Here is a 25,613-nt window from a genome sequence, read left to right on the forward strand (position 1 = left end):
GGGAGGGGGCTGGAAGTGCACAGCTGGAGCTGAGCTGTCCTTCTCTGGCAATCTGTGCTTATCTCAGCTAAATACAACGTGGAAATCACTACCTGAGGAAGCTGTTCTGAGCATGGAAGCATTTTACACTGCTGACTGTTACCTCTTGGAATATAACCAAACACTTTTCATCTTACTTTGAAAAAAAAAAGCTTGTAAAAGTTGTTAAAAAGTTAAATCCATAGGTGCAGGATCTAAATCCTTTTATAACCCCAGAGAGTCATTTTGATGGAACAGAAATCGCTACTTGTTTCTAGTATAATAATTCATCCTTTAAAAAAATCAATTAAAAAATGTCCTATTTTAAAATTGTGTCCTTTTAATACAGTTGATGTTATTTTGGGGGTTCTCCTAAATCTCCAACAACATTCCCTCTTTTATTCCCCTCACTTCCACCCAGAATACACCCCCACAGCAGGACCCCCTCCAAGGTCATAGGTTGCCCTTGCCATCTGACACAAGAGCTGTAGAAGGATTGCTTGGACCTGAGGAGCCTTTTGGGAGGAGAGTGGTTGAGTGTGACCACCTGGGAGCATCAGCACCACTAGGAAGCTGAGAGAGAGTAATTACTGAAGGTAAATCAGGAGCAGATGTTTCCAGACAACCTGTGAAGATCCAAGGGTGCTGGTACCCAAACCATTGCACATCTCACAGACCTGTTCTGCTCCCTTCTTGGCTTTTCCTGGAATGGAGTGATCCACCCTTAGGCAAAATGTTCATTGCCAGAAATATTTCAAGGAGTTGTTCTCTGAGTGCATATCCCACCCTCTCTAATTATGCAGAACATTTCACTGAAAGCTTTCTCAGTGGGCAGACACGTGGGGTAAGATTGACTGTGTCAAGAGCCTGAAATACAGAATGCACTTCAACTGTTCTCTGTCATTCTGGACAAACCAAATTAAGCATCCCCAGCAAATGCTGCCATCAAAGAACAAAAGCTGTAAAGTGATTCAATTAACTTATAGTCATGTAACCACTGGATGACAAATATTTCTGCCTTGTACCAGAACTAGGAATGTTTTTGTTTATGCCAGGGGTGGATCTGGAGCAATGTTAACTCATCGTGGTTGTCTGCAGTTAGATCTTCAGCCTTCACTTGTGTCCACTAACTCCATTTGCCAATGGATTTCCCAGCAAATTTAGAGTACATGATCTTTTCTGGTTTGTTTTCTTGATGCAGTGTGGAGTTGTGCCTTTCATAATAATTAATTACATAATTTTGAAATGTAAACAAGTACTAATTTTGGTATATAGTCCTGGTCAGGTGAGTATTGATGTTTCTAACCTAACCCTGAAATCAACCAGTTTGAAGATGAAGCCTAGAAAGCTCTTCACAGTTCAAGCCACATCTGCTCACCAGTTTAAGGGAGGAGACAAATCCATCAATCCTAATTTAATGGGAGAATGTTCAGGTAGACAGTAATTGAGTTGGAAATTGGCCAAAGCCTTGGGGTTAAAGGACCTACTGTTATGAAATGTGTTAGAGGATCTTTAATGAATACAAACAATTGAGATCAAGGTGTCTTCTCTTCTGCAAGGGGCAGCAGAAAATTCTGCTTTGCCTCCAGAAATAATTTGCTGCCTGTAATCAGGCTGGGGCATTGAAAAAAAATATGCCACCTTCTGAGACACCAGAACCATTTTTTTATCAATGAAGTATCTCAGTGTGTTGACCTGTAGGAGGAGTAGCTGGCCCATGTATTTTAGTAATAACCTTCACATCAGTATTGGGAAATAACCACTAAACAAGTAAAGAAATCCTTAACTAACTTGAATTACATTAGATTCAACTAATTGGGGATTTCTTTCCTGTTTTTTAGTCTCAAAAAATCTGCTGGTTTGCAGAATAATATCAAACAAATTTATTAAGCTCTTCAGTTAGGCTGGATGAGAAGAAAGTCTCCAAACTTGTTGTTTTCTATAGATAGGTATATCCATATCCATAAGTTCTTCTGGATTTGTTACACATATTTATTTCTAAATATATAGAAGAAAGTCTCCAAACTTGTTGTTTTCTATAGATAGGTATATCCATATCCATAAGTTCTTCTGGATTTGTTACACATATTTATTTCTAAATATAGCTAATTGTTGGAAAAAGGGGCATGACTACAAAAGTCCTTGGCAGCCTAAACATGAGGGAAAATTGATGCCTTGCAGATACTAGAATTGTTTGCCTTTGAAGCTCTCTGAGTGAAAAGAATTGTGTCAGCCAGCTGAAGCCCAAATGTAAGTTACTGTGTGCACAGAGGAGGGTGAATTTTGTTATTTTAAACCGTATTTAGTACAGGATAGTTTATCAGCTGAATCAGAGAAGTCCCTTTAAAATGCCTATGAAGGCATTTACTTCAGAGATTAAAGAAAATGCGAGTCAAACTTCATATGAGTGCTTAAATTTTTCAATATAGGACTTGAAATGCCAGATGCATTCTGCTGCCTTGCATCAGGACAGCCCCCCAGAGCAGCAGTGATTTTGTAATGCTACCTGTTAAAGCAAAATTCTTGCTAAACTGGCAGAGATCATGGTTTATTTGTACCTTCTTTAAGTATGCATTTAATTTTCACTTAAAGCTCATAGTGGGTGTGTAGTTCCCAGCACACTGACAGAAGGTCCTGACATACCAAGTATCTCCAGGAGCTCTGGAATTACTACAAGGTGTAGCATTTACACCTCTGTGTGTGTAATGGCTCAAGGGTACTGGGTGAATCATACTGAGGCCAACCAGTGCCCTGCTACAGAGTATAGTGGGCCTGAGAGTGAACCTCAATTCCAAAATCTTCATTAAAATTTATATATTTAACTTTGGGCTTCTATTAAAGAGAGTATTTCCTTTGTACAAGCATACTTTGAAGCACGGTCTGTGTTCTGTATTACTGGGATTAGATTTTGGAAGGCAAAAATTGACTTTATTTAAAAACATACACAGTATGTAAACTGAGTAACTAACTCAATTTTAGTGCCCTGTCTGAGATTCCCTGCATTCCCCTAGTGCTTTCCTCTCCAGACTCAGTCCTTAGAAACAAACAGACAGCAAAACCTGGGCAAGTGGTTAATTCCTTCAAGATGACATGGACTTGGAGTCCAATTAAATATTATTCTTTATATTTGATTTTTGGTTTGGATTATTCCAGGATATTTATCCTTCTCCCTTGGAATAATTTTCCTTTTGGAATAATTTCAGACAACAAATATAGTACACAGTTTAACTTACTGCAACCCACTGGCTCCCAGAATAACTTCTACCAACATATTTCTTAACTGTTGGCTGTGCTCTGCTGGTTTTTAACTCCTTTTGTGCTTCTCAGATCTGGATTTGCTGCTGAGATATTTTTCTTGAGGACCTTTAATTCCTGATTTACTGTGTGCTTCTCTAAGTAAAGGAATTGCTCTCATGGCTGTAAAGCAGTAGGAAGCTGCTGATGCTTTTTGAGAGCAGAACCACACATAGGAGACCCATATAATTTGCTTTGTAATTGAATGGTACATTTCTCAGCATCCAGATTTTTAGCTGTTGGGATTTCTCTGTTAAAATGATAAATCCTTCAGAGGCTGCAATGCATTCCTATTTAAGACAACTTAGGATGTATTTCCCAAGCTCACAATAATTATTACCCAAGCTCAGAATTGCCAGAGTCTCCCTTAGAGTTTTGTGTAATCCTCCAGCAACCTTGTGCAAACTTCTGGGATGTAACAGAAATTTGGCACCTTCTTCTGGCTGTCCCCAAGTTGGGCTGGTGCCTCTCGGAGCTGTGCCCTGCACCATTGCTGTGAGCTTGTTTTTTATCTTTGGGCTGATTGGCTCTTCCTTCTGGAGCCAGGTTGTGCCAGCTTTTTTCGGGCTGAGCAGTCCCACTGTGCTCAGTGAAACTATTCATGGAGCGAGGTGAGCTTGAGGAACTGCTCAATGGGAACTGGGCTGGCACTGTCTGGCCCTTGGAAGCAGAGAGAGGAAAGTCTTTTCCTCCTTTTGTGAAAGTCAGAGAGCATGTGTAACTGAGAGGGATGGTGAGCAGAAATGTGTCAAGAAGTAGACATGGGAAGGAAATGAATGTTCAATTCATTATCATGAACAGCAGCTAAGCTGGAGCCAAAAAATACTTGAGAGATTTAACATGAGATCTAAATTTTATTTTAGAGTTCATACTGCAATTTCATTGCAATGACAAAAATGATTCAACTGAATAATTGAACTGAAGCTGATCATTATTCAGTTTTTCTTGGTGGTTTGATGGGTGAACTGAATTGAAGTTTAAAAATCTCTCTCCTTTTAGCAAAAAAAAAAAAAAAAAGAATCACTGTTCTGTTCCTGAGTGCATGCTTGAGAAGGACTGGATATACAGTGTCTGCTGTTGCTGCTGAAGATGTAGGTGAATTTGGATATGGACACTGAAGTGAGTATCAATATACTGTATAAACCTTAAAAATATAGAGGAATACAGAACTACCTCTCCATATTTTCTTTTTATTCCCTAGGGGTTTTTTGGGTTTTTTCTTAAATTTGGAGAGGAGTGCATTTCACTGAAACCATAACTATTGCTGTACAGGTTTGTTTAAACCAAAGTAATTGTCTGTCCCTAGCCATTACTCATAGCAGTGAGAATACTTCACAGGACTTAGCTTAGGCATCTCCCAGTCCCTGGAGCTTAGACATAATCCAGGACACACCATGTGGATAAACAAGAGGGTTGACACAGCTGTGCAGGAGTTGTGAGGAGGTTTTGGAGCAGGCAAGCAGGAACAGCTTTGGGAATTGCCATTGCACCAGATCCTGCTCTGAAAATGCTGTCCCTCCCACACACAACACTGTCTTCCTTTCTGGACACTGGAGACTACCCAGGTCTGGGACAGAGGAAAGTAAATTCTCATCATCAGTTCAGGGCCCAGCACTTGGTTTCCTGTGCCCCTTTCACCCGTGCAGAGCAGGGGGAGTCTCCTGCAGGGAGCTGGAGCACAGCCATGTGCTCCCCTTCCCCACGCACACCTGGAGCTGCCCTTCCTGGCCACAGCATGCACTGGAGACTCTGCCAGGGCACCTGGCCCTTCCTGGGCCCTGGGAGTGTCATCCCCCTTGGGCTGCACTGTCCTTACAAACAGACCCTGGCAATGGCAGTGAAAGCACTCCTGAAAAATGAAGTGTTAACAGAAACCAACTGCGAGTGCTGGAGGAAGAACCACTGGTGTGGATCAGAGAAATCAGATTCCCAGCCTCCATGAGGACACATGCCTCAAAACAGTTCTCTAATTGAAAATTAATTCTCAGAACAACTTCGAGTTTTTTTAAGCTACTGCTCAAGTAAAAGGAATAATCACTTTCTGTAGCACCAGCTAAATAATTGAATGCAGATCTTAGCAGAATATTATCCGTCCAAGGACAGTGGTTGCATAATTATTTCATATAATATAAATATTTAGAGATTACTTTTCCCTTAGCAATTAAATCAATAGATTGGACTTTAAATCAAAACTGAATTTAAAATGATTGATTTTTCAAAAAACTTAGTATTTTTGGGTCTGCAGTATAAATTGAAACATAAAAAAGAAGCCTGTTGTATTTTGATTAAATTGATTCTTTTTTTCTTCTCTTACAGGTTGTAAAAGTTAAAGTCTGAAAACAGGGATACTGGCAAGGAGGACTGAGAAAAGAATAGGCAAAGTCATGTAAGTAAGAATCGACCTGAATGCTGAAATTCTAAGGAAAAATAAATTCAGTCAAATATGAAATTCTGCATCAAAATTTTATATTGTCTCTTCGCACTGTAGCTCGTGAGGCTACCCCAGAAAACCTTTCTCTGAGATGTCACCAGAGCACAGGGGTGAATGACTATTCCATCCCTGCCAAAAGCAGCTCCTGCTGATTACAGGTCATGTGTGCTGCCTGGTTGCCTCAAGAGCTACATTGTGCATAAAAAATGCATAATCAACAGCACTGGTATCATAAGTTTATAATCTTTTCATTACTTAGACTTTTCTCTTTTTCTAAAGTGTTTTATGGGCATTGCAAGTGTTTCCTATGGAATGAAAACATTTTAAAATGCTTTTAAATCAACTCCCCATGTCCCATAGCAAGGTGGGCTCTCTCCATTCTCTTTCCTTTCCAACTCCTCACTGCAGTTTTGCCACGTTGTTGTGGCTGGGAGACTTTTATCCTGCAACTAAACTTATTGTGCCTAATCTTTACAAAAATGTGAGAGTCATTCCTGGAAGGTGGTCCCTGCAGATGCCTCAGTCCAGGCAGACAATCAGGGATATTTTTGAACCCAGAGGGGTAGAAGCAGTGGTGCCTGAGCAGGATTGGATCCTGGCCGGCCTCTTGTGGCTGTGGCTGCTCTGGCTGCTTCAGGAGGATTCCGGAAAGTGGAAAAAGCTGAGCACAACAAAAGGCTGAGAAAGGGGGTAGCCAAGATGATTACAGTGATTTTTGACTTGTGGATCATGTTTTCTATCATGTGCTTGGCTTTATCCCTCTGCATTGCCTTTCCAGTTGATCCCTCCTTTCTGTCACGAAAATGAGCAGCCTTGCAATGATGAATATTAACATTCACCCCCTAACAGTGCAGTGAGGTGGGGTCTGAGCAGCTCCTACCTCCCAGCCTGCTGTGCCACCCTGCCAGCAGATTCAGGAAGGCGACACCACACTGGTTTATCCTGGTTTCCTTCCCAGCCCTGACAGCTGGTTATAACTGGTTGAGCGATGGCTGGAGTTCAGCACAATTCAAATGTCTCAGACAGTCTATATAAACATCGTTCCTTGCTCAGAGGTCCTGTTGGAAGCTGTTTCTGTTGGACACAGTGAATTGCAGGCTTTAGAAACTACCTGGCAATGCCTTGAATCAGACGCATAACTTCCACTAATGCAACCTTTAGAGTCTTTAAGTAGGTACTTGGCTGCCAGTTGCTTTCAGGCACGCTGTAAAGGGACTTTCTAAAAAAAAAAAAAAAAAAAAAAAATCTGACTCTGGACCAGCATCACTGTTTGTTTCATCTCGATTTGGAGTGGTTAAATAGGAATTTGCAAAGGAAATGAATGAGGGGACCAGCTTCTTTCATTTAACAGGCTTGTCTAAGTAGAACCAAGCAACAAAGGAATTCTGTGTAAGGTTTGCAATTTCTGTTGCTCTTGTCTAACCAGATTTAAATCATCAAAAACAAAACAAACAAACAAACCCCCCAAACCAATATGAGCAAGCACGAGCGATTTAGTCTGTGTGCATTACAAGCGATACAGAATACGCATTTATGATTCAAAATTTTAAACAGCTGAGAAATAAATATGCAAAGTAGATTGTTCTGTTTGCAGATGGTAATCCTGCCGCACTGATTTTGCTCAGCTGTCTGATTTTTCAGTGTCTGCATTCCTGGTTCCTGGGATTCCTGATTAAGAAATAAAATATGAGTCACGGTGCATGGTTACCTTCTGCGCATCTGAAAGGCCAACTCGGTGACTGAAAACAGATTATTAGAGGCTGATCTTGCCCTGCTGAATTCGATTCGATGTCAGGGGATTGGGGGAAAAAAAAAATCCTTTCCCTGCTCTGCTCTTCATTTTTATAGCTGTAGGATAAGTGTTCCTGCCAGTTCTTGTAGCTCTTGTCGGAGATGGAGTGCCCGGCCCTCTCTGCCGGGGGTCTCCGGGTGGGGCCGGCCCGCGGGCAGCCTGCTGCTCGGCAAGGTGAGGCACATCCCTCTCCTGCCTCTCCCCAGCGTGACTCAGTCGGTTATTAAAGATTCCCAGCTAAAAATGGCATCAGCAGCAGTGCCCCAGAGGGAAAAAGGGGAGCTGTGAGAAATAGGTTCTGTTCCTGTCTCCGAGTGCTAACACACACTCACACATACTCACACTCACTCGCAGAGCTGATGTGGAGCTCATCTGGGAAAAGTTTATTTTGCAATAAGAGGGTTTAGTATTCTGCTAAAGGCTTTTGCGAAGACTGGATCCAATTTTCAGAGCCTGTTGCCAATATTTGTGAGTCATTTCCTTGGAATCCTACCTTTGGTGTTTATTTCCCTTAGAAGGAAACTTGTAAAAGAATAACAATAGCTCTCATTCTTCGTGGAAAGTAGCACACAGCAAAGTGGGAGACAACCCGCTCTTTGTTCCAAAACACTTTTGTGTTTGTTTTGTTTACTTTCCTCAGCAGACAAAAAGTGAAGAATGCGATATAATTAACTCCATAAACCATCTCATTTACGGTGCCAGTGACACGCATGTGCTGCGCACCGGAGCGAGAGTTGAGTGGGGAAGCGTTTTTAATTGGTACCTCTCTTCCAGAGCAAGTGATGAGAGCTGCCTGGTGATTTGGGAAGTCTCCTTATGTAACAGCAGGGCTTTGCTTTTTCTCAGCCCCGCCTGGCTACCGGCACTCCTTTTTCTCTCTGCTTCAGTCCCAATAATAACACTGGGAGCACCTATTCAGTGTTAAAACCCCTGACAAAGGTTAACTAATCAGAAATGCTGCCGGTCACAGTTAGCAGCAAGAGGGGCACCTTTTGCCCTCAGGATGCTGAAGCGTTTTGAAAACTAAACCCCCACTGAGCCCAGCGGATCCTGGATGGAGTTTTTTATGTCGGGCGAGGCCACGCAGCCACCAGCGGGGTGGAGGCAGAGAGCATATGAGACATTCTGGCTAAGAACACTGGAAAAAATATTTATGCTTACTGAAATGAATACCATGGGGCTTTATTGTTCTCCCAGACCAGGCAGGCAAAGCAGCCTTAGGGAGATGGCTGCAGTTAATATGATGGCACCTTTTCTCATATCTGCCAGAGCCCTGTGGCAAAATAAATTGCAATTTTGCTTTCATTTTCATATATTTGCATAAATTCTGAGCAAAACTTTAACTGTTAGAACCAGCATTTAAGAGTTCATTGCATACTGGCTACCAAGATTTCTGATAGGTAACATTCCTACAAAGAAATAAGAGAGGAAACATCTTTTCTACCAGAACAGAAACTTTCTCTTGTTCCGCCTCATAGAAACCAAAAGCAGGAGAAAGCACAAGTGTTAAGAATCCAAAAGAACAATTTCTTTTAAATCTTTTTTTTTCACTGATACCCAGGGGTCTCTGACATACCAGTCCAGAGTAACTCCATAAAGTCTTTCTGGAAACAATTCAACTGAAAATTATGTAAAGAAAAAAAAATTAGCATGTGGGAATTAGAAAAGTTAGAGAAATATTTGCTTTGAATGCTGTCTGGAGAAAGAGACACTTAAGTGTTTGGAGTTGAATAATTGAAATTAGGGTAGAAGTTAAGTGAAGATACCTTTGAAAAACTTCCATGAAAGGGCTGTGTCTTGACACTGAAATCAATTTCTGGTTTCAAGTTAATTCCTTTTCCACCAAACAGTAAGTCCAGCTCTAGAAAAAGAAGAGAAGGGAAAAAAAAAAAAAAAAAAAGGCAAAAGAAAAAAACCCAGTGGATTCCTTGAAATTCCCTGAAGTAAGGGCCAAGAAATACAGGGAAAAACACTAGACTTGGCAGGTCTATAGTTTATCTATACCTCCAAAGGATGAAAAGCTGAATTGACCCTACTGGCACACAGACCTGTTATTCTACCAGTCTAGTAATTTCATCCAGCCTTAACCCTTTCATTTCTCCCTTGGATCCTGTGTTAGATGGTGTTTTATACATTTCTGGTAGAGGTGCAGCTGAAGAAACAGAAATTCATCCTTGCCTCAGGCCCAGACCATCTCACTGCACCTGTCCTCATTCCCCTCTTCCCCCTGCTGCTCCTGATGACTCTGGCTGGATGACACTCCCTCACCACAGACCAGGACTGCTCTGCACTGGCATGATGCAGCTCTCCTCAGCTATATTATATCAGTAAGAGAAGGAAGAAGTCTCCCTGTCTGTTCCCAGCCATGGGCTGTCCAGTTTTCTATTTAAATCCATCATGGCAAATTCTAGAGGATTTTCCACTTCTTGTAGTCTTGCTGCTCAGCTTGCCTCCAAAACCCTGAGTGCAGGAATTGTCTTTGATCCTTTGCTTTCATTTCCTGTCACTGGGCTGCCCCAGTGTGCTGCAATTAGGTGACCCCTGCATTTCCACTGCTTCATTCATAACATTACTACAACTCCATGCATGTCTATCCAAACAATAAACATTTTAATCAGGGCCCTCGTTATCTCCCATCTCAGTTTCTAACTTCCTCCTCCTTGAACCTGTGACATATCAGCCAGTTTGTTCTGTTTAAACACAAGCTCCCAACATCCTCTTCCCTGTCCACTGCTGTGGTCAGAGCCAAGCCACCTTCTGCCTGTCCTCCTTTTTTGCCTCCATCTACTCTTTTATTTTCCCATGTGAGGTTGTCACAGTTCTGCCATAGCTGTCATCACCCCACCATTGTCTGTACAGCATGGCTCTGCTCTCTTTGCCAGTGATGCTGGCGTCCTCATGCTTTTATCTGCTGCTCCCAGGGGAGCCTTTATGCCCTTTTCCATGACGCTCTTGTTCACAGGATGCCCTGCCTCAGCTAAGTTGGCAACACCAAACTTTGTTGCATCAACTATAAAGAGCAGATAGTTTGCAACAAGGTTAGCCTGGACTAGTTTACAAGCGATACAGTCGGATTTTTTGTTTTTAAGGGAGGTACATCAGTCTGGGTATGTGTTTGTGCCTTTCCCCTTCCTCTCACCAGCTGTCATTGCTTCCTTAGACATGGGTCTGCACAGCCTGTATGCAGTGGGATTCCTTATTGCTTCTGCAGTGTAAATTTCCTGAAACGCCAGAAAGGTAACAGCCACCAAAACAATGGCAATTTTGTTTTCTAAGCACTGCAATCCAGATGTTAACAGTGGTATAGCACAGCTAAGAAATGCTATTCTTTCCTCAAGCCATGTTGTAATGCAATGGAAATGCTCTGCACTATGTGATGGAGACTGAACCTGCTGCAGTACTTGGGTACAAACCCAGGGATAAACAAGGAATAGCCATCTTAAGGCTATCCCCTTGTTGTTATTGGTCTCAGTGAGACTTGCAGCTTTATAGTCATGGGCATTTTATATTTAAGTTTGGGTTTTTGGAGGCATTCTGGAACTATATAAAAAGCCCCTTTCTCTGACATCGCATCAGGCTTTTTGTAATGTGAATGGCATCATTACAGTTCTCTCATTAACATCATAATGGCTCTGGAGGAATAGGGAGTGAAAACCCCAGCAAATGGAGTAGCGTGGCAATGTATAGTCGTCTTACTGTGTGAAACTGAACACGGAAAAAGTTTGACATTTTAACCTTCAGGCTGCTATAGATGCCTCGGGGTGTCCTCACACTGAATGCATTTGGCTGACAAAATGGAAAAATTGTGGTAGCCTAAGGATGGAGGGCTGGGTTCAATAAAGAACTGTGCCTGGCTTCCATGCCACTGAAGCCCACACAAGGCTCCCAAATGGATTTTTCAAAATTGAATCCAGCCCTTAAGTGTCAACCTTTTGCTGTAATTTTGTATAGTAAATGTATTGCATGCTCAAATGTACATCTTTCATCCTTTATTTCCAGAGGCGCTAATGGAAATGTAACAATGTGTGTGCTGTTCTGCAAAGAGTCATTGAAACCAACGGGATTTTGGATGAAATCCCTCCATTGCATAAGATAATGCAATATAAATGGGTTGGGCTTACGACTGGAGGACGATGAGATCTGGTTCTATTTCTGGAGCTGACACTGATTTGCTGTGTGACTTCTGGCAAGATACTCAGGAATGGATTTTGCCACCCTTAACGGGGAAAAGCAGTGGGCTGGCTCTTCGGGAGCAGTGCCAGAGGTCCTGTTTGCAGAGCTGGGGCTGGTGGTGCTTCCTCAGTAAACACTGGCTTCCAGCTCTGCTGTGTCCAGCTCTACCTTCAGGGAGACTGACTTTCCCCAGGTGCTGGGTGCCTGCAGCTCTCCTCCCACTCCTCTGCAGCAGCTGGAAATCAGCTCTTCTGAACATCCAAGGGGAACAAATAGTGCACCCAGAGACATGAGCCCTTTTAAAAGCCTGGTTCTCAGCTTCTCTGTGATGAAGTAACTCCTCTGCCACAAAATAGGACTTGTTTTGTAGCTGAGAGCCACGTCTAAATCTTTGTAACATGTGCTGAGACCTACAAGCTTTGTTTGGAGCTTTGGTTTTCTGGTGATTGGGGTTTTTCTCTCCCAGGGAAGCTCTATTATTTATGCCTTGGTTTTGTACAGTTTGGAAACATGGAGAATGTGCACGGGCAGTAGCTGTTTATGGAAGTGAACTGGCCTGCTTCTATTAATTTTGCATGTTGTAAATAGCAGAAGCAGTTCATTTACTTCTTGGCTGTCCAGACAACTCAGTTTTTCAAGATAAATTAGCAGCACTCTGCAGAAGGCATCCCAACACTTCCTTCCTTCCTTCCTGCATGTTTCTGCTTGAGCTTAGAAAGACCTATTTGTGATGAAATATGGTAAGAAAAAGATGCAGACTTGAAATCTCCGATTCTCATTAGAAAAAAGTAAATTCACAAAGAGATGCTGAACTCATTGTGAGCAAAGGAATCCTCACTTCTAGAAGCAGCAATGAGTTTCTTCTAATCTTTATTCTCTCAGGACAAACACTGAGTGTTGACATTTTGCCAATGTGAGAAGATTGATGTGCTCCTGTGAATGATTCCTCCATCTGGATTAATGACAGGAGTCCATTGCTGCTTTCTAATGACGGTGTAATCTTTTCAGATGCAAAATATATGACTTTTTAGCTGGTTCTTGGGTCACTTCTTGGCCCTGCTGTTAGACTGACTCACTTGTTTTGACCACTCCATCCATGTGTTGGTACTCAGCTGCTAAGAAAAGGTGTGGGGAATAAATAATATGTATTGCCTATGTCAGGGATAACTTTCAATGAACAAGTCCAGTGGCTTGCCACTCCCTGTGCTGGTTTTTGGTCCAAGAAACGCAAGATGGCAAGAAAAATGACTGAGGACTATATGCAGTGCATTAGCAGCAAATTGGCTCTGAGGAAGAGGTTTAGGCACCTGTCAGTCCGATTGCAGAGAGGCTGGTGACCTTTACTGAGGCAAACTGCTCGGGGACCTCTGCTGCTTGTGCCTTCAGCTCCCGTTTCTGCCCTGGTGAGGAGGCAGGGCAGGTCCGTGCACGCAGGCACCCCAGGCACAAACAGCGCCCGCTGGAAGCCGTTTCTCAATAAAGTAGCAGCCTTGTGCTAGGATTTAAGAAAACAACTGGCAGATGTGAACGATTTATTTTTCCTCCCTCTTCTGCTGCGGTTTATTTTTTCCTCTTGTTCGAGTGCGCTCAGCTGCTAACACAAACAATTGCTGAAATTCCACCTGCCCACCTGCAGCCCCTCCTTCCCGCCGCCTGCTCGGGCCGTCGCCTTCCTCCGGGAGGGCTGCGCCGAGGGGAAACTGCATCCCGCTTTCTTAGAGAGAGGAGGAGGAAGGAGAGGGAGGGGCCGGGCCGTGTCTGGGCGCATTGTTCCGCGCTCATCTGCCAAGAAGTAGGTGACTATGAACTCATCCCTCGCCCCTCGCAGAAAGTTTGCCGCCTTCCCCCCCTGCTCCCCTCCCCTCCCGCCCGCTGGCGCGGCAGGAGGCAGCTCGCAGCCCGGCGCTGGCCCCGGAGTCCCCGCTCCTGCTTAATATTCCGCCCGCTCCGCCGATGTTGTGCTTGGCTCCGGTGGGATCGCAACTCACGGCGTGAAACCGGAGCCAATTTTCTGTCTTAGTCTCGCAGTGTTTTGACTGGAGGCAGATCCAGTTCAGTCCGATCGGGGCTAGTGGAAACAACTACCTAAGTCTCCGCTGTCTGTGTCGTTTGGGAGGGAAGAAAGAAGAAAGGAACGCGTTCCCGGACTGCTGGGCGCGCTCTCTCTCACACACACGCACCGCAGACACACGCACCCAGACAGGCAGACTCGCACCCCGCCGGTGCCGAGCGCGCCGTGCCACCGCCGCCGGGAGGCAATGGGAAGGCAGTGAGCGGATCCGTGCCGGTGTGTGAGCGCCGCCGGGGCCGGGAAGGGGCGGCGGGGGGAGCGGGAGCGGGGCCGGGGGCGGCGGGAGCGGGGCCGGGGGCGGCGGGAGTGGAGCCGGGGGGGAGCGCGCCCCAACTCCCGCTGCCGGGGACCCCGCGCCCTTTGTGGGAGAGGGCTCCGCTCTTTCTCCTGCCATAAGAAGGGGGCGGGGGGTGGGAACCCCGAACGTGTGTGTCTGCGAGATCGATACGCGTATGTTTTCAATATCCGTGTGCGCAGAGCTCCGGCTGCCGGGGGCCGCGGGGGGCGGAACGCGGCGGGGCGGGGGGCAGGTGAGGGCGGCGGGCGCTCACCGCGCTGCTTCGCTTCCAGGTGCCGGCGCCCGCGATGACCCTGGTGCTGCCCATGCAGCGGCTGGGCCGCCCCATCGCCGCCGAGGGAGCCGCCGACCTCGCCGCCTACCGCGCCCTCTGGGAGCCGCCCTGCTGCGGCCGCCCCGGCCCCGCCGCCCCGCCGACCCCGACCCCGGCCCCGGCTCCGGCCCCGGCCCCGACCCCGCCCGGGCCCCCCGCCGCAGGTAGGCACCGCTCCGATCCGATCCGGTGTTGGGAACCGCGCGGCCTCCGGGCACCGGGGCTGTGCAGGGAGGGCGGGGGGCTCGGCGGGGCCGCAGGTGCGCGGGGCCGCGCTCGGTACCGGCGGAGCGCCTGCGGCGGCCCCGCTCACACCGACCCCGGTTCACAGCAGCCCCGCTCGCACCGGTCGGGCTCACACCGGCCCCGGTTCACAGCAGCCCCGCTCGCACCGGCCCCCGGGGAGTGCGCTAGTCAGGAGAGGGGTTGTTTCTCATCCCCGCGATCAGATGCGAAAATTCTGGTTCTGATGCGAAAATATGCGGCGGCGTTCTCCTGTAGCGCGAAGGGAAATGAAAAGTATTTTGTTTGGAGAACCTCCGGCAAACCGCATGTCATTTGTCATATCTGATTTATTACCCACAGGATCACATTACAGGGGAATTTCAAATCCTGTAACAACATCCAAGATCACATACTTTAAAAGGAAATATGTGGAAGAAGAGGATTTTCATCCGCCACTCAACAGCTGTACACATAAAGTATGTTTTCTAATAGTCATTCTTTTTACTCTGAGTCTCAGATGCTTTGTAACACTCGATTGACCCATTTCCAGAAGGCTGAAATACTCTGCTGAAATTAGGAGAATGATCCAGCTGTTTGCTCAGAAACAAACAGTTGTCACTTCTTCACATTTATTGTTGTATTGTCATCAGTTGCAAAAGAAGCAAAGGCGTTTCTGCATTTTTAACAACTGCAAATGGAAATGCTGAGAATAAGGGGTTTTTTCAGATTATTTTGTTCTTAGCTAGTTCATGTCATGCTTACAGAAACAGCTCTGTAGCAGCATTTTAACAACAGAAGGGAAGAACATAAGTATAAGGTTTCCCACTCATCTAAAACTTTTTTTTTCCAGGGGGGGAAATAGTAAGATGTTCCATATACCCCACACTGGTTGCAGATCCTCTAAAAAAAAAAAAAAAAAAATTACTTGGAAAGCAAGTACAAGTTCCTTTAGTATTTAATCATGTATATTAAAAAGCTAATAACTCCTAAAGAACAGATTAACAAATGCAAGATTTTTTTTTTAATGAAAGTTGTCAGGGGAGAGATTAGAGCAAATGTTTCCCAGGCCAGTGAATACTTAAATTGAAATCTGACTTTTTTGGTGAGGTTTTATGCTCCTCTTCATTAAGGGCTCAGTTCTGCATGGAACTGAATGCCTGGGATAAAGTGCATAAGGATAACTCATGCCTTGAGACACTGTGCTTGCCTTGTTGAATCTTACCTGGCCCATGGAGGTCCAGTGCTACCCATGTTCTCTTGGCATAGGAGAGGGATTTCTGTGGAGGAGAAGCAAGCATTAATGCTCAGCTCAGTTCCCAAGGACATTAGAGTAGCTGAAGGAATTTTCAGCTACGAATAGAGTTGTCTGGAAATAAGTACCTGGACCAGGAAGGTGAAAAATTGTCTTGCTGTTAATTTCAGAAGATGTCTGGTCTGCTGCCAGAGCAGTGAATAAACAGCACCAAGGGTGTTGAAAAATGTGCTCTGGTTAGTGAGTGTCTCACACATGTCACTTCACTCTCAATTTTCAGCCACGTTGTGTTTTTTTACAAGATTGTTACATTTTTGTATCAGTGATTAGTTTCCTTACAAAGAGGGGGAGGAGGAATGGTTATTTAGTCTTTTTTAGCAGCAGTAAAAAGCAGCTGTAATGGTATTGGTAAGCTAGATGCAGCCACTGTTTTGTGCTGTTTTGCAGAGATGTAACATGTCAGAAACCCTGGGTCACCAATTTCTGCCATTGAGCCCAAGTACATTTTCTGTTTTGCAGCACTGAGCTCTGGCAGAGGGAAGATGCCCACCAGCTTTCCTTGGATGTCTTACATGTTTATACCTCTGCCACCCAGTAGAGAGTTATGTTCTGAGATTACTTGTCCCACAGAGGGTATGATGGTAGGGCCTGGAGCCTCTCTCCAGAGGGCTGCTGGCAAAGATGTAAAAGAAAGCCTTTGACAACTTGTTCCTACTGGTGTCCCTCCAGGAGAATCCCAGTTCAAGGCTGGGATTGGGCCAGTAATGGTTTGCTCCAGGCTTTTATGGTTTCCCTGACTGTTGCTGCAGCAGGTACAAAGGACGCAAAGGAACCTATAGGCTTAATGTAATTTAAAATGAGTCATTTATTATAGAAAATTACTCTCTCTAACAAAGAGCTTCAGCTGTGAACTCGTATGAAATTATGGCCAATTTTTGTTTTTATGAGGCACTGTGCTGCTTCTAAGCCTCACAGACATGACCAGGCTGTGGAAAGAGCTAGAGGGCTGAGGAGCGCTGAATGGATGTGAAAAGCAGCTGTGCTTTAAGCTCTTTCAGTCCTCATAGCTACGACTTCCACTCTGCAAAAATGCTGTAACCATGTGGGAAAGGGAAGAATGATCAAGACACAGATGGGGGGATTTAGAGCAGTCTCTCTTTGTGCTGTGCTGTTCTCCTCCTCCACAAACCAAATTCTTACTAAAAATGAAAATTAGTTAATGGTGCTTACAGTAGTAGCATGCATTGCCCCCTCTCTTATTTTAATTCCCAGGGTGGTGATTACAGTGCAGAATTCAGGGCCTCCCAGGGGCAGTAACCTGCTCATGCTGCCAGTGCTGAGAAAGGGAGTCCTGGAAGGACCGTGGAAGGGAGAACAAATCTATGGGCATAGAGCCAGGATTTCTGCAAATCTCTATCCTCTCTGTTTCCTGACCTTATCCCTGCCTCTCTGCGTTCCCACCGGTCCTGCAGAGCACAGGGCGTAGTACACAGGCCAACAGCTGCTCTCCAGATGCTGGGATGCTTTGAGATGGGTTTCTCCCTGCCTCCCTCCCTGCGTGCACTTCTGTGCACAAGAGCAGTGTTAGAGCCTGGCAAATGGAGACCTCCTCCTCGCTGGAGGGCCTCTTCCACTGGCAGCAGATGAAATGTTCCAGCACTTGCTGCTGGCTGCCTCTTGCAAACCTTGGCGCTGCAGGAGGGACCCTTGCTTGGCTTCAGAGCTTTCTAGAAACCCCACAGGGGATGATGGAATTGGGTCCATTTGCAACAAAAGGCCCCCCTAGCTATCACTGGAGCAAAACTGCACAACAATTTTATGTTCTAATCCCAAATGTAATTAAAGAGCCAGATGTGTGCATCTGGATTTCACTCTCCCACCTTGGATTTATGCCCTGCAATTGCCTCTGTGGTGTAATGCTCAGCTACTTACCTCCTAAGCTCAACTGCTTACCCCCTAAGCATGGGGGAATGCTGTGGCCAAAAAAAAGCAGGTCCCCAGGTACATTGATATGCAAAATGACAAAAAGGCCAGTTTTATATGTCTCAGAAAAAGAACTGAAAAGTAGTGACACAGAGGGAATACTTTGCTTAATTTCCTTTCTCATTGTCTGGAGCAAAACCGGTTGCCTTCAGTTCCATATCTTGTGCTTTTTTGCATTTTTAGACAATCTCCGTGTTTGAGGAGCGGGCCCATATTCTCTACATGTCTTTGGAAAAGCTGAAATTCATTGATGATCCTGAGGTCTACCTGCGGAGATCCGTCCTCATCAACAATCTCATGAAGAGAATCCATGGAGAGATCATCATGCAGAACAACTGGTGCTTCTCCACCTGCTCCTTCGGAGGCGCCTCCCCACAGGAGTGGTTTGTGCCTCAGGACTGTCCATACAGAAAACGCCTTCGGATGGCCAAGGAGGAGTACGAGAAGCTCCACATGTGCTGCTTCTATCAAGAATGTGGCAGTCACTATTTAAATCTACCCTACTCTGTTAATGCTAGTACAGAAAGTAATTCCTCTTCTTCCTCCTCCTCTTCCTCCTCCTCCTCCCCTCCCATTTCTTTGCCAAGCTGTTCCCAGCAGGTGGATTATGAAGTTGGCAGCGCACCTTCTTACAGAAGTGATGACCAGATACCTGCTAATGAAATATTCATCACTAATGGCAGGTCTCACAGTAATCAGGAAAAGGCAAAATTTAATGAGGAGAAAGGAGGTAATGAACCTGAGAGAGAGAGCATCGCCCTAAACTGTGAACCTGTAAGAGGCACCCATGCTCTTGAATGTAAAGGCAAATTTTATGACTATTTTGAGACTGGATGTAACGACAAGAGCAACATAAGTGAATCTTGGAAAAAATCCTTAAGGAAAAAGGAATCTTTACCAAGTAATAAAATCTGCTGCAACAAAGGAAGTAAAATATGAGGCATCTTTCTTGCTTTGTAGAAGCATGCACAGCATGTTCCTTCTCTGTCAAATTTTTATTTTGAACGGATTTTTTATAGTTTTCTACGAATGGTACAATCATGCCACAAACATGACGCGTAGAGTGGAGAGCAGATTGCGTAAAGTGTCTCTGCACCGGCGGCTATTTATAAGTGTGGAGGCTTCAGAAAGAACACAGTTGCATTGCTGCTGAGCACTGTAGTCTGTGCAGCCATGGTGGAGCTTTCGTTGCTGAAAATGCCAATCAGCCAGATGGGGAAAACATATCGTTTTACATATCCCCGCCCCCAAGAAGTCTGCCATTAATTAAGAAGAACCTCCATTATGTTTACCAAGGAATTAGAAGTCTGGTAAACAAATCGATGCTACCAGCAAGGATGAGATGCTCCTTGTAACTCAGTATTCGTTCTGACAAAGGACTGTCTTCATGGATTGGGAATAACCATCCTTACGTTTTGTAGTGATACTCTTGAATTCCTGTATTCAGCGTCTTGTTCAACTGACAAAATAGGACATAGCATAAAGAAATAACCTGTTTGTGGAATCTTAATCAGAATCAAACATGCAGCTCAAGTACTTGCATGTTTTCACCTCGGCTGTAATAACTAGTGAGGTTTGTTGTTACACAGGGCAGGTTTTTTTTTGGTGCCTTACTTTTTGTCTTAATTTTTGCCAGTGTGAAAATTAAGTATGAATCTGATACAGCAGGGATTTAACCTAAATAGAGATTAAAAAAGAAACCCACAGGGTGGATCAATATTATTAGAAACCTTTAACCTTTGAAGTACTGAGTTCAACTTCCTATTCAAACATCTCTGTTCTTCCTTTTTGATGCTCAATTGCTTTTTGATTTGCCATCCTTAGGAAGGGATTTAAGAAACAATAGAGAGATGTCTCTTGTAAACAAGCATTCGATGCTTGAGTGTTTCTATGGCAACTGTCTGTTGCTGGGGCTCTTTTTTTTCCTTCTTCGTATAATGAAGTTCATGACCCAGTGGCATGTTTTATACTTTATTTTGTTTCACATAATTTCTCTCTTTTAGATTGCAAAAGCATGCGGGAGTTTTCTATGACTTTTGCCGTTGATTTGAAAAAAGACAAGAAGGCAAAAAGCACAATGTTAATTAATAATGTGGCGATAAACACAGTTTTATCTGAATGAATGTAAGGGGTTTAATTTTAAAAAAGAACATTTTGGAGATTTCAGTGGCTGAGGACAGAGTTTAGTCATCCCTAGGTAGATTGATTGCAAAAGTGTGCTGTGTAAAATGCCCAGAAGACATTAGTTGGGGTTGGACCAAGAGTGAGTCTTAGATCCACCAAATTAATTAGTTCCCACAGTCCCCATAACAACTGGCGGGATGTGCTCAGCGAAATAGCCACATCCAGGCCACAGCTGACTCATAAATAGCTGCCTGTTCCCACAGCATCTTGCACTCAAGTGTCATCTCTGCTTGTTCCTTGCCCAAAGGGTAAAAATCCCCTCTGTGCTGGGGTAGCAGCCAGCTCGGTGCAGGGCATGTCCCCAAGGGGACACAGCCCCAGGCTTGGCACTGGAGTCAGACAGGTTTTTGGGTCTGAGACCTCCTGCTTTGGGTTTCATGGGTTCAGCTGGAGGAGTCCTGGGCCATGGTTATTTTGGGTAGCAAAATACATTTGCAAACTGTATGGTCTTTGTCAGAAATCCCAGTGGTCACAGCAAAAACCTCCCCCCCCAGCCAAGGTGACCACAAACACAGCAGGATATAAATCAGTGATAACCTTTATGAAGTCAGGTGAGTTTAAACTGATAAGTTTGTAAGGGTTATCATTGAGAAAAATGACAAATAAAGAAAGTACAAGTTCCACCTGATTTCTCCAAGACAGAAGCTTTTTTATTAATAATAATAATAATATTAAATATAGATCTCATTCATACAGTGTATGAGTAGGATCATCATTTAGACATTTGTCCACAAGGACCAATTTTTTTAAAAACCTGATTTTTCTTGTGTTATATCCAGATAGTCTAGTAATGTCTGCTCTTTTCCAATATTTGATAAACGCTTGATGTTTTAAGCTTAAATATTAGATGCTTGTATACTAATGTGTTGTTGTAGTAAAGTGAAATTTCCTTGATATATATTTATTAAAATGACCAAAATTCATTTTAATTTTACATCTCCAATGGCTACTGGGTCCTTTCCCCCATGTTCCCCTCCCTCACCAAAGAAAATGCCTTTTAATCAAACTGCTCCCAGCTCAAGAGATCACACAGCAGCTGACTGTGCACTTCAGGCTGGGTTTGTGAGGGAGCTCAGCCTTGCCAGGGTTTCAGGAGCATTTAGGACAGTCTGAAGGTGCACTGAGAAGCAACAGATTCTCTGTAGACTTGCACAAACAGCCAAGGAAAACACCTGGCCAAATGCTGCCCAAACCACAGATCAGCTAACACTTTTGGGGGGGCTGAAAGCTTTTTGACCCTAAAGGGCTCCTTGGTCTTCCAGAACAAGCCTGCACACATAACCTGTGGCAGAGGCTTCTCAGGTGAATTTGCACAGGCTGAAGTGAGGGATCAGCAGATCTTTCTCTGCTCTGGCCTCTCTCATGGTTTCTTTAGTTCCAGAGACATCTGGACATTAACCCGTTACAGCTCTGGACAGTCTTGTTGTCATTGGGGTGTGTAAGGCAGGAAATGCCATCTAACAAAAGCTGGCCTGTGGGTGAGTGGGGTTTATGCCTTTCTATGGATCTTGCCTCACAAAATAATAGCAAATACTGAAAGTAGATGTATTGGACTCAGGAGTTTGCTGTGCTATCCTGCTGGCTTCACAAGAGACAGAGGCATTCCATGTTAGAAAAGGGAGCTGGAAACACCCTTGTCCCGTTCCCAGAAATGCAACAGACCTTGATAGGATTTCCAGCCTGGGCTAGACTGGATGGACTTTCTGGTTTAAATTCAATTTGATTTATGGCATGTGAAGACTGTAAGCCTAATAGGCCTTTTCCCCACTGCACACTCTAGCGCTAGGGACATTTTGCTAATATTAAAAATTTTCAAGAAATATTTTACAAGATTTTTTAACATTATTTTATATGAATGCCTTTCATCCATATGTTCCCCACATATGAGTGCTCCTGAACTTGATCCTGGCCCACCTGCCAGGCAGAACTGGGCAGAAGCACTTCTCTCTAGGAAAATTGTATTTCTCTCTGTTGTAAGACACTTTGCTCCTAGAGTGTGAGACTATAAAGTACTGTGCCTTTCAGCACATGCCAAACAGCAACTGAAAAAGATGTTTCTGTTGTCACATCAATTTTGGTGTCGCTAGGAACAGAAGTGTCATTTTATCTTCCGGATCCAGGTAATACATTTCCCTTAGAAATGCACAATTCATTTCAGTTTAAAAAATAATTTTTTTTTTTTTCAAAGCATGTGGCATAATATCATTGTGCTTCATATATACTCACTACTTTTGGTGAAATTTTACTATTTTTACCGTATTAGCTAATCTGTTGAAACAGCTTAACATGGGTACTTAAGCATCCTCAGCACTCAGACAGCCTCAGCTGGCAGTGATGTGCAGTGCCAGCAGAGCAGCTGGTTCCACAGGGAAAACAGACACAGCCTGAGCCACAGAAATGAAGTGCTGCTTTCAGTCCTGAAGGTGTTATGCCCCTAAGCTAAGTTGTGGCACAGACTTTTTCCACATTTCATCTTCCTGCATGCCCTCCATCCTCTTACACCCCTCATCCACCATCTGTCCTTTTGTGTCCTGCCATCATGATGACCATGACACGCTGCCAAAGGTGCTACAGTGTGCCACCACCCTTCAGATTTGTGCAGGGGGTGCAGGAGCTGGTTCAGAGCCACAGCATGAGCTGAAGTAACCAGATGGCTGCTCTCTGGTTCCTCTGGAGCCTTGTGCCAGCTGTGACCCCCACACCTAAATGACTTTTCCAGCTGCTTCGAGCTCAGATTGCCACTATGGAGTGATCTGGTGATCAGAGAGTTATGGCTGAAGCAAAGAGGTGAAGGTGATTTCTAGCCTGCATTTGACTTGTGTCCTTTCATTGCCTTCTGGAGCTGAAGGCGTAGCGAGAGGTGTAGCAAGTGCAATGACTGCTCACTCACACCAGGAACCTTGACAGAAGAAGTTTCTTAAGTTTTATCACAAAAAACCCCCAGAACCAAACCAGTCAGTCACATCAGGGAAAAGTTTAAACTGCTGTGAGATAAAGGATTTCATCTGGAGCTGAATGTAACTCTCACATGGAGACCTCCCAAAGGGACATGACCTTTTACATTGTCCATCCCTTGCTTTGCAACCTCTGAGACAGGGCCTGCCCTCCCTTTCTGGAGGTTACTCCTCAGTACTGCTATGAGCTTTTCCACAGCTGCACAAAGCACCCCAGAGGCTTTTCCTGGCAGGGTGTGCACAGCCTGCTAAAATACCGTAGCCAGGGAAGCGTTTCAAAGGATCCTGCTGGAAATGTTAGGAGATGCAAATCTTCCACAAGGCATCCCATATAACAGCCAAGCCGCTCAGTCACGACTACTTGGAATACACAGTAATTTCCTGTGTTTTTTCAATCTCACTTAAACTTCTCTGACAGATGGGGAAAGATGACTAAACCAAGGGAGTTTACAAAAGTTCGTCTTGTGGTGTTTGCAAACTGTCTCTGTGAGGTCCATTTTCTCTAATGTAAACACAGCCGTGGCTGGGTGCCGAGTGCCTTTGCAGCAGCTAATCCTGCTCAGCTCAAGGCTGCTGAGACAAGGAGTACCCAGCCAGCCAGCCTGCTCTGGGGGCTGAACATGAACCAGCCCTGGGGCTGAGGGGTGTTAGGGGGAGACCTTCACTCTCTGGGCTTTAAACAGCATGAAGCAAAGCAGCTGTGGCTCTAAGATCAGACCAAATTTACTCTGCTGGGTCAGAGGCTTTCCAAGGGGCCTTGGGTCAAGTGTGGAAGGTTAGATAAAACTCTAGGGCAGTAATCATGTGAAAGCAATTGCCTTTGGCCTATTGTTGCTCTCCCTAGTCTTTAAATCACTGCCAGGAAGGGAGTGCACCTTGGGGAAAGGGGAGTTTCAGTTTCTTGGTTCTGCAGAAGTGGTGCAGACTATGCAAAGCTTTTTCACCAGCTCCAGCTGAAAGGCCAGGTAGGCAAATGTTTTAACTTCTTTTATTGCTCAAGTTCCCCTTGCTGAGGAATGCAAGGGGAATGTTGTGTGAGGAGGAGCCACAGATGGGTGGTCTGTGTACACTCACAAGTATGCAGGAACAGAAAACCCCAAATACCCACAAAAACCCCAAAGCAAAGAAATACTGAATTTCAAAAGTAATTAATCCTCTATGGCTAGTAACTCTTCTCAATTAATCCAGCATCATTTTCCAGTTTACTGTAGAGAGCATTTATTTTGTCATACTGGGATTGCAGCAGGATGATAAATGCTCTGTTCAAGGTCAGTCCATTTACAGCTGTCTCCTGCAGTGGTGCTTTCCCTGTGGAATACCCCACTAGGCTCTTCCTTCTGTAAGGTGGTCTGTACCTGCCTCCTGAAACAGCTGGAGGCTCAGGTCCTTGCAGAGGAGGATGGTGGGGACTGTCAGTAGCTGGTGGTCTTCTCTCCTCCATAATATTGGCTTGTAGCTGCCACAGTTGCACTCAGCAAGCTCAGAGGGACCCCAATATCCTTCTTACCATCTATTCACTGCCTTATATTTCTAATACATTATTTTCCCTTGTCAACTATGACTGGTGTCAATGGTCTCTAGCAGTTTGCTGGCTGGTATTTCAGAGATTTTTGCAGCTGGATGATGGGTAATGAGACCCTTAGCTGACATGAGATCATGCTGTGCTATTGATTTTTGGACAAATTGTGCCTGGTCCTATAAACTGACTACCCACACCTTTGGTTATTGTTTGTCTTTTCACCTTCCTCATTTTCTTAATTAGAATTAAGATTTTAAAAGACTGTCTCTCTCTTCTACCCCACATTTTTGTGTGACTAGCTATTCTGTATTTACCTCTTTTAGTTAGGAAAAACCTCTGCCAATGGGAGTTGAAGTTGTGTAGAAGATTGTTTTCAAATCCAGTTTTATTCTCAAACTCCAGAGTGGTTTGGGTCTCAGTGTATGTGTAAAACCTGTGTTCTATTCCTTCATAAATGCTAAAAGGCCTTGTAATTATTTTTCCCACTCCATTAATTTCTTTTTCAGGGCAAAATTCTCTGTACTTTGGTCTATGAGTAGGTCCCACTAACCACCATCCTCTTAGTGATATGGCTGCCATGGGGCCATTTATTTCTTTGAGTACGCTAGTGTGGGTTTGGCTCAAAATGCTGTTGTCCTTTATCTTTCCTACAAACCATCAGACAGTGAACGTAAATCTAAGTGTTGCTACATTCTAAGTATAATGTACTTTCAGCACTGTTTTCTTCAGACTTATCTCCTGTTAGTCTCAAAAAGTGTGGCTAAAGCCACCTGCATTCCTCAGTTTCTGTTACTATTGTAATTAGCATTATCCTGAAAATAAAATTTGACTAATTGTTAAATCTTGAGCAGCCTGTGCAGGCTGAATATGTATTATTCCTTCTTTGACCCATTCCTCTGTGTAACAGATTGGTTTCTGATTTACCAGCAGACTAACTGGCATGATGAGAATTCTCATTTTGTTTTTGCTGTAAGAAGTAAGGCACATAGCATTAATACAATCCTGTATTTCCATTGAAAGATTGCTCCAATACTAAAACTTTAAGATAACCTGTATAGGCATCACAGGCGTGAAGAAAATCTTAAAATACAAGTAGGGCATAAGCT

At 44.4% G+C, this 25,613-nt stretch overlaps 1 protein-coding gene across 4 annotated transcripts; it reads left to right on the forward strand.

The window, feature by feature from the left end:
- The first annotated feature begins 5,681 nt into the window (after nt 1-5,681).
- SERTAD4 (SERTA domain containing 4) lies at nt 5,682-20,932 on the forward strand. 4 transcript variants are annotated; one of them, XM_079329758.1, is made up of 5 exons: nt 11,569-13,500; nt 13,729-13,995; nt 14,350-14,554; nt 14,976-15,091; nt 18,034-20,932. In XM_079329758.1, the coding sequence occupies exons 3-5, from the start codon at nt 14,365-14,367 to the stop codon at nt 18,787-18,789; spliced, it is 1,062 nt and encodes a 353-aa protein (XP_079185884.1). In that variant the 5' UTR covers nt 11,569-13,500; nt 13,729-13,995; nt 14,350-14,364; the 3' UTR covers nt 18,790-20,932. The 4 variants fall into 4 exon arrangements, with proteins under 4 accessions (XP_079185886.1, XP_079185885.1, XP_079185884.1 ...); XM_079329760.1 differs by lacking the exons at nt 11,569-13,500; nt 13,729-13,995 and adding an exon at nt 5,682-5,698; XM_079329759.1 differs by having other exon boundaries at nt 11,568-13,998; nt 14,354-14,554.
- The last annotated feature ends 4,681 nt before the right edge of the window (nt 20,933-25,613 follow it).

The sequence above is a fragment of the Erithacus rubecula genome (assembly GCF_903797595.1).
Source record: "Erithacus rubecula genome assembly, chromosome: 2".
NCBI classification, from domain to species: Eukaryota; Metazoa; Chordata; class Aves; order Passeriformes; family Muscicapidae; genus Erithacus; species Erithacus rubecula.

Excerpts from the sequence above, each read along its gene's own strand:
- SERTAD4 (XM_079329760.1), top strand. The coding sequence starts at position 14,365 with ATGACCCTGGTGCTGCCCATGCAGCGGCTGGGCCGCCCCATCGCCGCC. Across the intron at positions 14,555-14,975 it reads GCCCGGGCCCCCCGCCGCAG|GATCACATTACAGGGGAATT; the intron begins GTAGGCACCGCT and ends TATTACCCACAG. Across the intron at positions 15,092-18,033 it reads TCAACAGCTGTACACATAAA|ACAATCTCCGTGTTTGAGGA; the intron begins GTATGTTTTCTA and ends TTGCATTTTTAG.